Here is an 11,636-nt window from a genome sequence, read left to right on the forward strand (position 1 = left end):
CACACACACACACACACACACACACACACACACACACACACACCACAAGAACTATAGGTAAGCAAAGCATACACGGATCATATTTCAAATGTGACTGATAATGAAGCAAGATAAGCTGTAAGTGAGAGAGAGCTTACCTTAACGATACATTTGAGTATACTGTGCGAGAAGATAAGAGAGGCTGATGACAGGCAGCGATGAAAATGGGAAGCTCTCTCCCCAGCTTTCTCCATTATCAGATAAGATCGGTTTCTCCCACTGAGGATGAAAAAAACAGCTTGACAGCAGCTTCTTCAAAGCTCGTATCTTGGTGCTCCTACTACCAGTTAATCACTCACAGGGCTCAGACCTTTAAACTCTCCCATAGAGGAGATGGAAATGGCTTTACTATTTTCTTACTATGGTCAGGGGCAGGTTTGTGTAAAGATCAAGAGTAGAATATTGCATTTATGAAACCTTTAGAAATAAATTGTGCAACCCCCTAATAACATGGATGAGCGCTTACCCTGTAAATAGGTGTAATGAAGCCAATGGTTCTACTTACAGGATCAGGGGCTCCACAATCTGTCTTATTGCTTATTCAGTGCCTTTATTGTTGCATTCAGTATCAGTCAATGGGAAGATATGCTAAACTGGTTTCTGTACTTCATTGTTTTTTCCTCTATCCTCTTTTCTTTCTTCCACATTTCCTTTCTTGCAGCATTTCCCTGTGTCTGCTTTTCCCAGTGAGCTTTATTTCTACCCTCTTTTCCATTTCACTAGTTGTTGACATTAGGTTCTTTTCTCTTCTTTTTTTCTTTTTTTAATTAACACCTCAATTAAGTTAGTGGTGGCCAGGGGAGTTCACACCCCTGAGTCTTAGGTTCAGACAGTCTGCAAACTCACATTGACAGCACTACATTAGTTGCACTGCTTACGTTGGGACGATTTTCTTTGCTACCAAGAAGGCTGGAAACATTTTTTTTTAAAATGAAAGTTTAGAGATGATGATGTAAAATCTGAATTTGCAATGCAAGCCTTATAAATCCATCAGATGTGCTGGATATTTGACACTCCTAGCCTACTGGAATCACCCACAGGACCAAAAGCAAAGTTGCAAGTCTCTTGCAACAAACAGGTCTGCTGTTCCAGCAGGATAAAAAGAAACTCTGATTTTAAAAAAAACCCTTCCTATCTCCAACCATTTCACTCAACATGTGCATTGGCAAAACAGACTACCACTACGTTGAGCGGGCTTGATATGAGAGAGTTTCTGAGAGTCTAGTTTCCAGGCTGGATACTCTGACCACCAATTTGTTCCTTCAAGCTGTCAGAAGTTCATCAAAAGCTACCCAAACCCCTGAAACCTAAGTGCAGGGCTGAACTTCATGCGCATTTCAAATTTTGACTAGTAAGCATAATACAGTATGCAAAATTGTGTAATGGTAATCATCCCTTTCTCCTGTTTCCCTTCCCTCCTCTTTTGCTTTGCTAAACAAACATAACTTTCTAAACATTAGATGTATTAATTTGACTACTGCAAATGGAAATAGATCTTGTTAACATTGAAAAATGGATGAAACTATACCTATAACCACAGCTGGGTCGTACATTGCTTTATTGGCCCCATGAAAATGGTTTTGAGAACATCAACCGATGTTCATAGCATACTTTTAACACAGACCCTGGACTATATTTATACCCAAACCAACAAGATATACAGTGCAATATAACTTTTTTTTGCTGTTTACAGATATTCTATATTAAACTTTACCACATAAAGCAGTCTTAGGCATTATTTCATTAAGTGGTGGCTACTACTTTTCCAGTCTACAACTGCACACTTTAATTGAACTAGTTCTTTTTCAGTAAACTCTTTGAAGCAATTACTTTGGTATAGTTTTGGATCACTCAGTAATAAATACTTTTAATTAATAATTGTCAAGCATTTTATACCATAAAATAACTGAAATAGGATAGAAGAGACATACTCAAATCTTTCCCTGGCTTAAGGAATTGTGTAGTGGACATAAATTGTATGAAATTCATTTTGATTTTGTAGGCCATTATTTTATTGGCTTTCCTTCCATATTTGACTTGGTATATTGTTTCCTATGAAATCATTATCTCCTCTCCACATTAAAGTGGGAGAAAATACAGAACCTTCATATCTGCTCTCTTGTTAAAATTAGTCTTTTAATATAATATGCAGTAATTGTTTAACCACTATTCAATTGCTCTAGACTATTAGTGGGTGCTCCTTTTTTTAATGGAGAAATCTTGCTTTTCTTTGCAGCATAAATATGGATGTTAACTTCATAGCATAACACTTTGTGCTGGAAGAGTTAATTGAATTGTAATCACACATTCTGGAACAAGCTAGAACAATTTAGGCAGGGTTTAAAGAGCAAAAAAACAGATCAGGACTCTGTGGAAGGCTTCATATAGCCCCTCTTAAGAATACTTCAAAGTATTAAATTTAGCCATTCTGAATCTAGTCATTCAGAAGTACCTATTTATAATTTCCATTTTTGATTATACAAAATACAATATGTATTGCCACAATAAAGCAAGCTGCCATGCCAGAAGTCTAATATGGCTCACATATATAAAAAATGCATAAGACGACGTATTAAAGATAAACATGTTTTGGAATTTGGAAAAGTCGCAAGATTTTTTCAGTGTTTTTGTGAAAGACAGGAGAAATTTTTTTCTGAGGAAATCTTCCAATTTTGTTGATGGAAAGAAACAGACCTAACTTATTATGCATGTCTTTTGAGCTGCCTAAAAATTCTTTACTAGAACCAAAGCTAGAGTGCAAATTTGGTGAATAGCTTTTAATAGTACCATCAGAATACACTTATTTCAGATGAAATTTCAGCTATTTTCAAAACCCAAGAAAGCTTACATTATTCCACAGCTTAACATACTCTGTCTTTTAATTTTTTTATCAGAAAGTCACCAAAAGTTACATTTATATCTATTAACATATTTGGTAGCTATACAGAATTGAGACATGGGCTGCATTTTACATGGTAGAATCTATATTCCCTTTTATAGCTCGTCATATTGATTGGTAAATATCGTTGGCACTATGGTACAGTTTTGCAGAGAGGATATTTAAGTCTGGAAAGGCTTACTTTAGTCATATTAGGAAAGGTTAAAGTTGTTTCCGGTGGGGAAAACTGTGTGCCTAAAGTGAGAAATATTAAAGGGAACACTCTAATACCAGCCTTTCTTGTATTTAGCCTGCTCACCCAGATGTATATGTTCTATCTGTAACTCCAGGGGTTTTTCTTACAAATGAGGTAGTTGGGGCCAATAGAATAAACTTCTGAAATTATTTTTGTAGGCTGGTGCCCACTCCTATACTGTCTGAAAATGCTATACTATCTGAAAACGTCAAAGTAATCTTGGATGAATTTTTTTTTTTTTTGATTCCTAATGAATTTAAGGATATTTGGGAACAGGGAATATTCATGTCTTGTATCGCTATCTGCAATATTCTTGAATGAGAAGTTGCTCATTAACTAAAGCATGAATGTAACATAGGGTGCCCCTGTCTGTTCCAGTTGCAGCACTAAAGTACTCATCAGCCCTGAGATTCTAAAGTTGTCCATAGGACTTGGACATCAGGGTGCGGTTGAGGGCTCTGGTTGAGGGTGCAGGCTATGGGGTGGGGCTGGGGATGAGGGGGTTTGGGTGCAGGAAGGGGCTCTGGGTTGGAACCGAGGGGGTTGGAGTACAGGAGGGGGTGCGAGCTCTGGGGTGGGGCTGGGGATGAGGGGTTTAAGGTGTAGGAGGGGCTCTGGGCTGAGACAGGGGATTGGGGTGCGGGGGAGGGTGAGGACTCCAGCTGAGGGTGTGGGCTCTGCGGTGTGGCCGTGGATGAGGGGTTTGTGGTGTTGTAGAGAACTCTGGGCTGGGGCAGGGGGTTGGGGTGCAGGAGGGGGTGTAGGGTCCTGGTGGCGCTTACTGCAGCTTCTTTAAAGCGCTTACTGCTTTACATTGAAAAACTTTCCTGATTATTTACTTGACTACCTTGTGTAAAAATTAGTGCTAATATATATTGACACATTTTCATTCCCTATATTATCTGCACACAACTAAACCAGTTCTGCCCCTACAAGCATGCCAATAATTTGGTTATTCCTCTGTCTTTGCAAGGCTCCTCTGCTCTCAGTCCCATCTCCCTCTTGACATACTGTATTCCGTGTGCCATCTTAATTCCTTCTCCTACATCTAGGCCACATGTTCTCCAGTCCCCCACCACAACTGTCCTGCTCTCCTTTTAAAAGAAGCAAAGATTCAGATGGTTTTGGGTCTGTCCTCTTCCTGGGGAAAATCTATCTTCTCCATTTGTACTGCTATGTTGTCCCCTTAATGCTTCATAAAGAAATAGTGGTGCTTATGCCTTTCTGCTCCCTGCCTTCCTGCAGAAGGAAGTTGCAGCTTCCTGGCCCTTCTCACCTACCAAAATTTCATTTTGCCTTGAACAAGTAGATGAGGTAGGTTTTTCAAGCCTTGAGTTAGTCTTTATATTTCCACAAAGCAAAAATTTGTTCAAGAAAATTTTCTTGTGTCTTCTTAAGGAATGTCACTGTCTGCAGGATCTTCTCCTCTTCACTCCCCTAAAATTACTCCTCACACATCTCCTGCTCCTAGAAGAAGAAGTCATACTCCAAACCCAGCAAATTATATGGTGCCTACTAGTGCCTCTACTCCTGTTACTAATGCTGTCTCCCAACCTCCATCTACTGGCCAGGTGATTCAGAAGGAAACTGTGGGTGGAACAACATATTTCTACACTGATACAACTCCAGCCCCTCTCACAGGAATGGTATGTTTGGTTTTGATACCCTCATAACCTTTTTGACCCTATCTTAGCTTTTTCATAAAATGAAGATGTTTGAGTGATGTTTAATCTTGCTACTAATTTGTATTCTATTGAAACTTGGCACAGAAGCTGTTACCTGGATACTTTCTCTTGCCAGATCTTAATTTTGAGTGGTATTACTCAAGTGATATGAGAGTGCTATGGGGCAGGTTTTTTTCCTTTGCTGTTTCTGACTGTTCTATTTCTGCACTTCTGTGCTGAATGTGTTAGGTTCCATCCCACGCCCCCCCCAAAAGGGCAGCCTATTGGGACTCATCAAAAATTGAAACTAGGAGTAGGTTACTGAGTTGAGTTATGCAGATGCTAAAATGCTGTGATGATGGGTGGGGGTGGTCAAATAATACCCTAAATAGTTGCATAATGTGGGCAATATTTAAATGGCAAACTGGAACTTACAATTTTGTGCAGAATTCTAGTAAAGGTTGACTAGAGAGGAAGCATTCTGATGACAACTCAGAATTATGATACCTTATGTTTTACGGAGTCTGGTCTGTTGTATGTACACAAGACTTCTTGATGAAATTTCCATTAATTTAAAAGTTGTAACTAAGTATAGGAATTATAAGGAAAGATGGTAGGAAAAATCCATGGGTAATTAAAAGGGTACTGTCAACTCAAAAATCACATTGTCTGAATAGCTGACCTATTAGTGTTACAACTTACAAGTAACATCTAAGATTATTATAACTGAAAGAGAGATGAGAAAACTTCTGTATCTGTTTTGCTTGTTTCCATTTGTGTGGGGTTTTTCACACAACAGCAAGAAGAAAGCATTTTTTTAAAAATTGTTAAACTCAAAGAATAATCATCTTTCATTTGTGCAAGATAAAGAGAAACTTGCATTTACGGATGTGAAAGAAGGACAGTTAGTGTTAGATTTAAAAATCATCTGAAGTTGCATTGGCTGTGAATGTCACATTAGAAAAATGTAGAGACTGCAAGAAGTACATTCATAGCACATGTACCATTTTGAGGATTTTAAGTCAAGTCACCAGGGTTAAAAAATGCTCAGAATAAAAGCATATCAAAATCAGATAAATGTTCCAAATTCTAAAGGAAATAAGTCTTAAATAATCTTTAATTTTCCCCCCCCTTTTAGGTATTTCCAAACTATCACATTTACCCTCCCACTGCACCTCATGTTGCTTATATGCAGCCAAAAGCAAATGCACCTTCCTTCTTCATGACAGATGAACTCAGACAGGTAAGCTGTCATAGTGTTGAAGTAGAAATGATTAAATATCTTCATATAGTCTTTAAGAAAGTTGAGCAACCACAAACAACAACAAGGGAAATAGGCACATTAAAACCACTGAGACAATTCTCTTCATTCCAGACTTAAAAATGTAATCATGTGACAGAAATAGAGGTACCATAAAAAAACGAAATTACAGTACTTGTAACTGTAATACCTTCTACATGCCACATCTTTTTATCAAGAAAGGTTACTTGAAGAGAAATGTATTATTGTAAATCTTATGGAATTTCTGTACATGCTAAACATTTTGTGAGGCATTGGAGTTTTATTTTAAATTTGATTAGAATACAGCTAACTGAAATGGAAGTATAATCAGGAAAATGTTCATTTATGTGAATTTTTTTTATATACAGAGTATGTAGTTCTATTCCTTTGGTATATTTAAATGTATTATGAAGTTGGGTGTAAAGTTAACTGCCTCAGCATTTTCAGCATACCTGCTAGTTTTCTGGGGCAGAATACTGATCACCCCTGGAGTTGCTCCGACTTGTTACGGTGTTTCTTGGTATCATGCCTCTGCCTTTTTCATGCTCCTTTTACAGCTCCTTTCTTCCACACGACACTTCCTTTTTTTTTTTTTTTTTTTTTTCCATTTTAACCTCCTTCCAATGAGAAGCAGTAGTCCTGAGGCAGCCTCCCTTTTGTGCAGGTTTTACCTGGGTGGAAAGTCCATAGATTCAACCCCTAATTTTTCCAAGCTGGTGATGCGAGTTCTCCTAAAAAGTCAACTAGCTATTCTAGTATTGAAACCTGGCCTTTCCTAGGTATTATGCTGTAAATTTAGCAAAGATGATCAACTAAATTATGTTCTGTACTGTAAGGCTACATAATTTGTTCCTCAGGAGCTGATCAACCGACATTTAATAACAATGGCTCAAATTGATCAAGCAGATATCCCTGGTAAGTAACTAGAAAGTCACAGTCATAATTGTCTGTGGTTATTCTAAGCAAGTTTTGTTTGCTCTCACAATTGCGTAGCACTACTAACTTTGTTACAAATATATATTAACAGCATGTTTTAGCAAAACTGTTCCTGAATTTAGTTTTTTATGAAGTGTAAGACTTGATCTGATTATACTAGAGCTGTTAATAACAGATGTCATTGTTTTAATACTTTGCCCCTTCAAAGCACTTTACAAACATGAGGTCTCTACTGTTCACTGTTTCTTCTGCATATTTTCTTTTCTTTATTTTAAAATTCTTTAGCTGACTTAATCTGGTTTTCTGTTTAACACCATTTATCTGTGCTTAAAAAGTAAGCAGTTCTTAACTTCACTGAGCAGATTTCACTTTTAGATCCTGTCCGCAATCCACATTGTAACTGATTTTTGTATCCAGTTAGTGGCATGGTTGGCTCTAAGCATGGTTTGCTTTCACGCATTCTATTGGGTGACTACAGCAGCTAAGGTCTACTTTTTCAAAAGTGAATATGTATGCAGATCATCAGGAGAAGGACTTTTAAACCCATCAACTTGACTATGTTTCTAGGCTTCAGCTTTGTGTACTGCGGGTATGTCTACACTTAAAATGCTACAGCAGCACAGCTGCAACACTTCAGTGTAGACACTACCTATGCTGACAGGAGGGGTTCTTGCGCAATCTTTTCCTTTGTATTAAAATACCCTGAGAGGCATTGGATGAAGGAATATTTAGGGTGCTACTTCACTACCAAGAAATAGGTGAACTGTTCTAGGAGCTTGTCTGTATAAAATCAGACCAAGGAAGTATTTTATTGAGGAAAAACAAGTAAAATTCTACAGGTTTAGTAATAAGCATTTATTGTGATACTTTAGAGGAACTTTTTGCATGGGATCACTTTTGAGAAATTCTTCCTAAACAAAGGCATTCAACCAACATCCATAATATTTGTCACTACTCAAAGGTATTTGCTTTTTAATAAGAACTTTCTCCCTAGCAACCCCTCCCCCAACTTCTGCTTGAGCCCAATGGTCCTCAGTGCTTGTGAAGTCCATCAACCTGTTTTCTTGTCCTTTTTCCCCCCCCCCTGCATATATACATACAGGATTGACTTCACTAAATGATTTAAACAGAGGAAGATGAGTTGAGGAAGTAAAACCTTGTTTAAACTCAGTGTTTTTACTAGTTAGGGCTTATCTACAGGGAGACTTAGTGCACAGCAAGCCAGGATGTAAATCTACAGCATAATAGCCTGCTCCACACTAACTGCATGTCTGGACCTTGCTACCACACTCTAAAGTTTCATAGTGCACTTTGACATACTGCCATTTGAAACAAGAGTATGTCAAAGCTCACTTCAGAACTTTTAGTGCACGATAGCAGGGTCCACATGGCCACTTAGTACTCAGCAGGTTTGTATGCTCAGTATTCACACCCTGGCTTGCCACTCACTAAGTCTCCATGTCGACAAGCCTTGGTAAATGTGGGTTTATGTTTAGAAGACTTTGTTTTTCCAAGACTCTGTCTCAACTAGTAAGATAGGTTGTGTTTTAAAATGCTAATTAACATGATTTTTGACAGATTTTGCACCTAGTGTAGATTGGGGAAGTTGTGCAGTTGCTCATCATGGTCAGTCTTTTGGAGAACTTATCATTGACCGCAATCAGCTAACATGTTTTTTATGCAGTTTGCCCTGTCTAGGTGCAAAGTTGGGACTAAAATACAAGTGTTAGCACATGAAATGACACATTGTAAAACACAGCCTAGTTTCCTAGTCTCGACTGTCCTCCTAGATGTCTTATAAGCTGTCCAGTTCCCCATACTCTCCAAACAACATCGTGTATTCATTCTGAAAACTGACTGTCTGTCTTTGCTATTCTCTGCTGTTCTCGTAACGGAAGTCAAGAGTTTACTGGGGGCTTCATATTCACAAGGCTTGTGTGGGTACTGGGGGTCATCCATGTCCCTTCATATCTTCATCCTCGGTAGCTGCAAGAAAAAGTAAATTTTCGAGGCAGACCAAAAGATGATCCCAATTTGTTGGGCACCTGCCAATGTACTGCTCCCCACTATTTATGGATGAATTGGTTTAATGTTAGACTGAAGCTGGTACTTCATGGCACACAGTGCTTTTACTTCTCTTGTTTACTTTTAGTATGGCAAGACTATTTTTCAGAAAGCACATATATCTGTTATCCAAAAATATCTCACAGGAAACCATATTTGTGCCAAAGATAGAATTATGAATTTTAACTTTTTTTGTTGCATGTATCTGAGACACAACACAAAGTATTGTTTGACATCTTAATAGTCAAATTTTCTTTACTACTGTAATATTGATTTTACAAATGCAATTAGTGTCTAATATATTTCTATAAACTGCTTTAGCAGTCCCTACAGAAGTTGACAGCTACCACAGCCTTTTCCCTTTAGAACCACTGCCACCACCCAATCGGATACAGAAAACAAGCAACTTTGGGTACATTACATCATGCTACAAAGCTGTAAATAGCAAAGATGATCTGCCATATTGCCTTCGGAGGATACATGGTGAGGGAAATCATAAGTTGTCATCTTTTTAAACTTCAATGCTACCTATACTTAAACCTAAAACATTTGCACTTCTATAATACTACGCATAAATCTTAAATTGGCTTTGAAATGAATCATTCTGTTGGAATAAGAGCAGAGTTTGGCCTAGATAACAGTCCATAGTGTTGGAAATGAGCAAGCAAAGTTTTATATTGGTGTGCCTCTGTTGGTGGCAGCTCAGTACTTTCAGAACAGATACCAAAGTTTTTTAAACAAATCTAATGGATCCTAAAATCACTGAATAAATGTAATTAAACTGTGTGGGTTTTATTCTCTTCTCAGGTTTCCGTCTTGTTAACACAAAGTGCATGGTATTGGTTGACATGTGGAAAAAAATTCAACACTCAAATATTGTAACTCTGCGTGAAGTGTTTACCACTAAAGCATTTGGAGAACATTGTAAGTTTCCGGGAATTGAACTGTTGAGGTAATTTTGAGGGTATTAGGGCAGTGGTTCTCACCTTTTTGGGTTGAGGACCCATTTGTAACCCTTGATGGCCTGTCACGAGACAGAGATCCCCTGAGACTCCCCAAGATCCAATGACAATCCCCTTCCACTGGTGCGAGTGGGGACTCAGAGCTAAGATTCCAGATGCTCCACAATGGAATTGGGGGAGTGGCAGTGAGCTGACACCTCAAAAAAAAAAAAAAAAAGTGTCTCCCCCCCAGCCTATGGTATCGGAGGACACGGGGTTGGAGGGGGATTTGGGGATTTGTAATGAAGAAGGAGTTGGGGGTTCAGGGGTGCTGGAAAAGGAATTGGAGGGGCAGAGGAGTGTGGGGTGCAATGTTGGACTGAGGGAGGATATGAGGACAGAAGGGCCTGGGGACACAGCCCCCACACATGGCCCATGGGGGGCAGAGGGTAAAAGGGTGGGGTGGGGATTTTTCATCTTCAGGCTAAAGTGGGAATCTAGGGGAAAGAGTTGGGGGCAGAAGGGGCTGGTGGTGCAGTGGGGGAAGCGCTGGGTAGCTGGTGGCCATGATGGGTGATATGACAGAGGGGGATTTGCCTGGTTGTGGGAGGAGGGGTACATCAGGGGGCCTGGGATGGGGGGCAGGATGGGATATGTAAGACGGGCAGTCACCTTCCTGTGGGGTGGGGGAGTACATCAAGGGGCCAGTAGTTACCAGAGAATGTGGCACCTACCACTCCCTCACAGCTACTGTCTTGCAGAGCTGCATGGGGCTCAGCTCTCTACTCTGTGCATTAAGATTTCTGGAGCCACAGCACCGCTTAGGTTTGGCCTGTCTCCCCTGTGCACCAGATCACAATATTCGGAGTGGGGAGCTGAGTTCAGCCAGGCCCGTAACCTTTTGATGCATTCTGGCAACCCACTTTTGGGTCATGAGCTATGGGCTGAGAAACCCTGTATTAGAGTTGTTAATTGTTGTCACTTACACATCTTTTTATTTTTAAGCTCTTGTGTTTGCATACGATTTTCATGCTGGAGGAGAGACTATGATGAGCAGACACTTTAATGACCCTAGTGCTGATGCCTATTTCACTAAAAGGAAATGGGGTAAGGAAAATGCATTCAACTGTCACTTTAGAAACTATTTCAGATATCTGAGGTGTAAAGTTAGTTGGGCAGAGAAATAGGTAAGTTCAGCTTTATCATTTTTTAGTTAGTCAGATATTAATTATATTGTAAGTACCACAGGACAAGGGTCTTTACTTCTCTTTTCCTAGTTTATTTGTAAAGTTCCTAGCACACTGTAGGTGTTATGTGAAAATAAATGTATGGGAAGTATTTTAAATAATAGACTGAACCAGTTGAGCAATGGGATTAGCTTGATTTTTGTCTTATTGTGAAAGTCGGGGTGCTTATTTAGTGCATGAAAGCTGGCAACTGTAAGCTACAACAACTTTTTGGCAGTATGGTCTACTAGATTGAACATGGGACTGGGAGTCAGGCTCTCCTGAGCTCTAATCCCAACTCTATCATTGGGTGGCACTTGGCAAATTACTTACCAGTGGGATTTTCAAAG

At 39.2% G+C, this 11,636-nt stretch overlaps 1 protein-coding gene across 3 annotated transcripts in view; it reads left to right on the forward strand.

Moving 5' to 3' along the window:
- The window catches only part of LOC112124089 (poly(A) specific ribonuclease subunit PAN3), a 115,460-nt gene that overhangs the window by 69,836 nt on the left and 33,988 nt on the right, over positions 1-11,636 (forward strand). For 2 of the 3 annotated variants that reach the window (XM_026653447.1, XM_026653449.1), the window contains 6 exons: positions 4,572-4,819; positions 5,976-6,080; positions 6,977-7,034; positions 9,441-9,602; positions 9,927-10,043; positions 11,066-11,167. In XM_026653447.1, the coding sequence (XP_026509232.1) occupies positions 4,572-4,819; positions 5,976-6,080; positions 6,977-7,034; positions 9,441-9,602; positions 9,927-10,043; positions 11,066-11,167 (792 nt within the window). The remainder of the gene's footprint in view (positions 1-4,571; positions 4,820-5,975; positions 6,081-6,976; positions 7,035-9,440; positions 9,603-9,926; positions 10,044-11,065; positions 11,168-11,636) is intronic. The other variant, XM_026653448.1, reaches the window with a different exon arrangement.

The sequence above is a fragment of the Terrapene carolina genome, unplaced genomic scaffold (assembly GCF_002925995.2).
Source record: "Terrapene carolina triunguis isolate 2854851 unplaced genomic scaffold, T_m_triunguis-2.0 Scaffold139, whole genome shotgun sequence".
Classification (NCBI taxonomy): domain Eukaryota; kingdom Metazoa; phylum Chordata; order Testudines; family Emydidae; genus Terrapene; species Terrapene triunguis.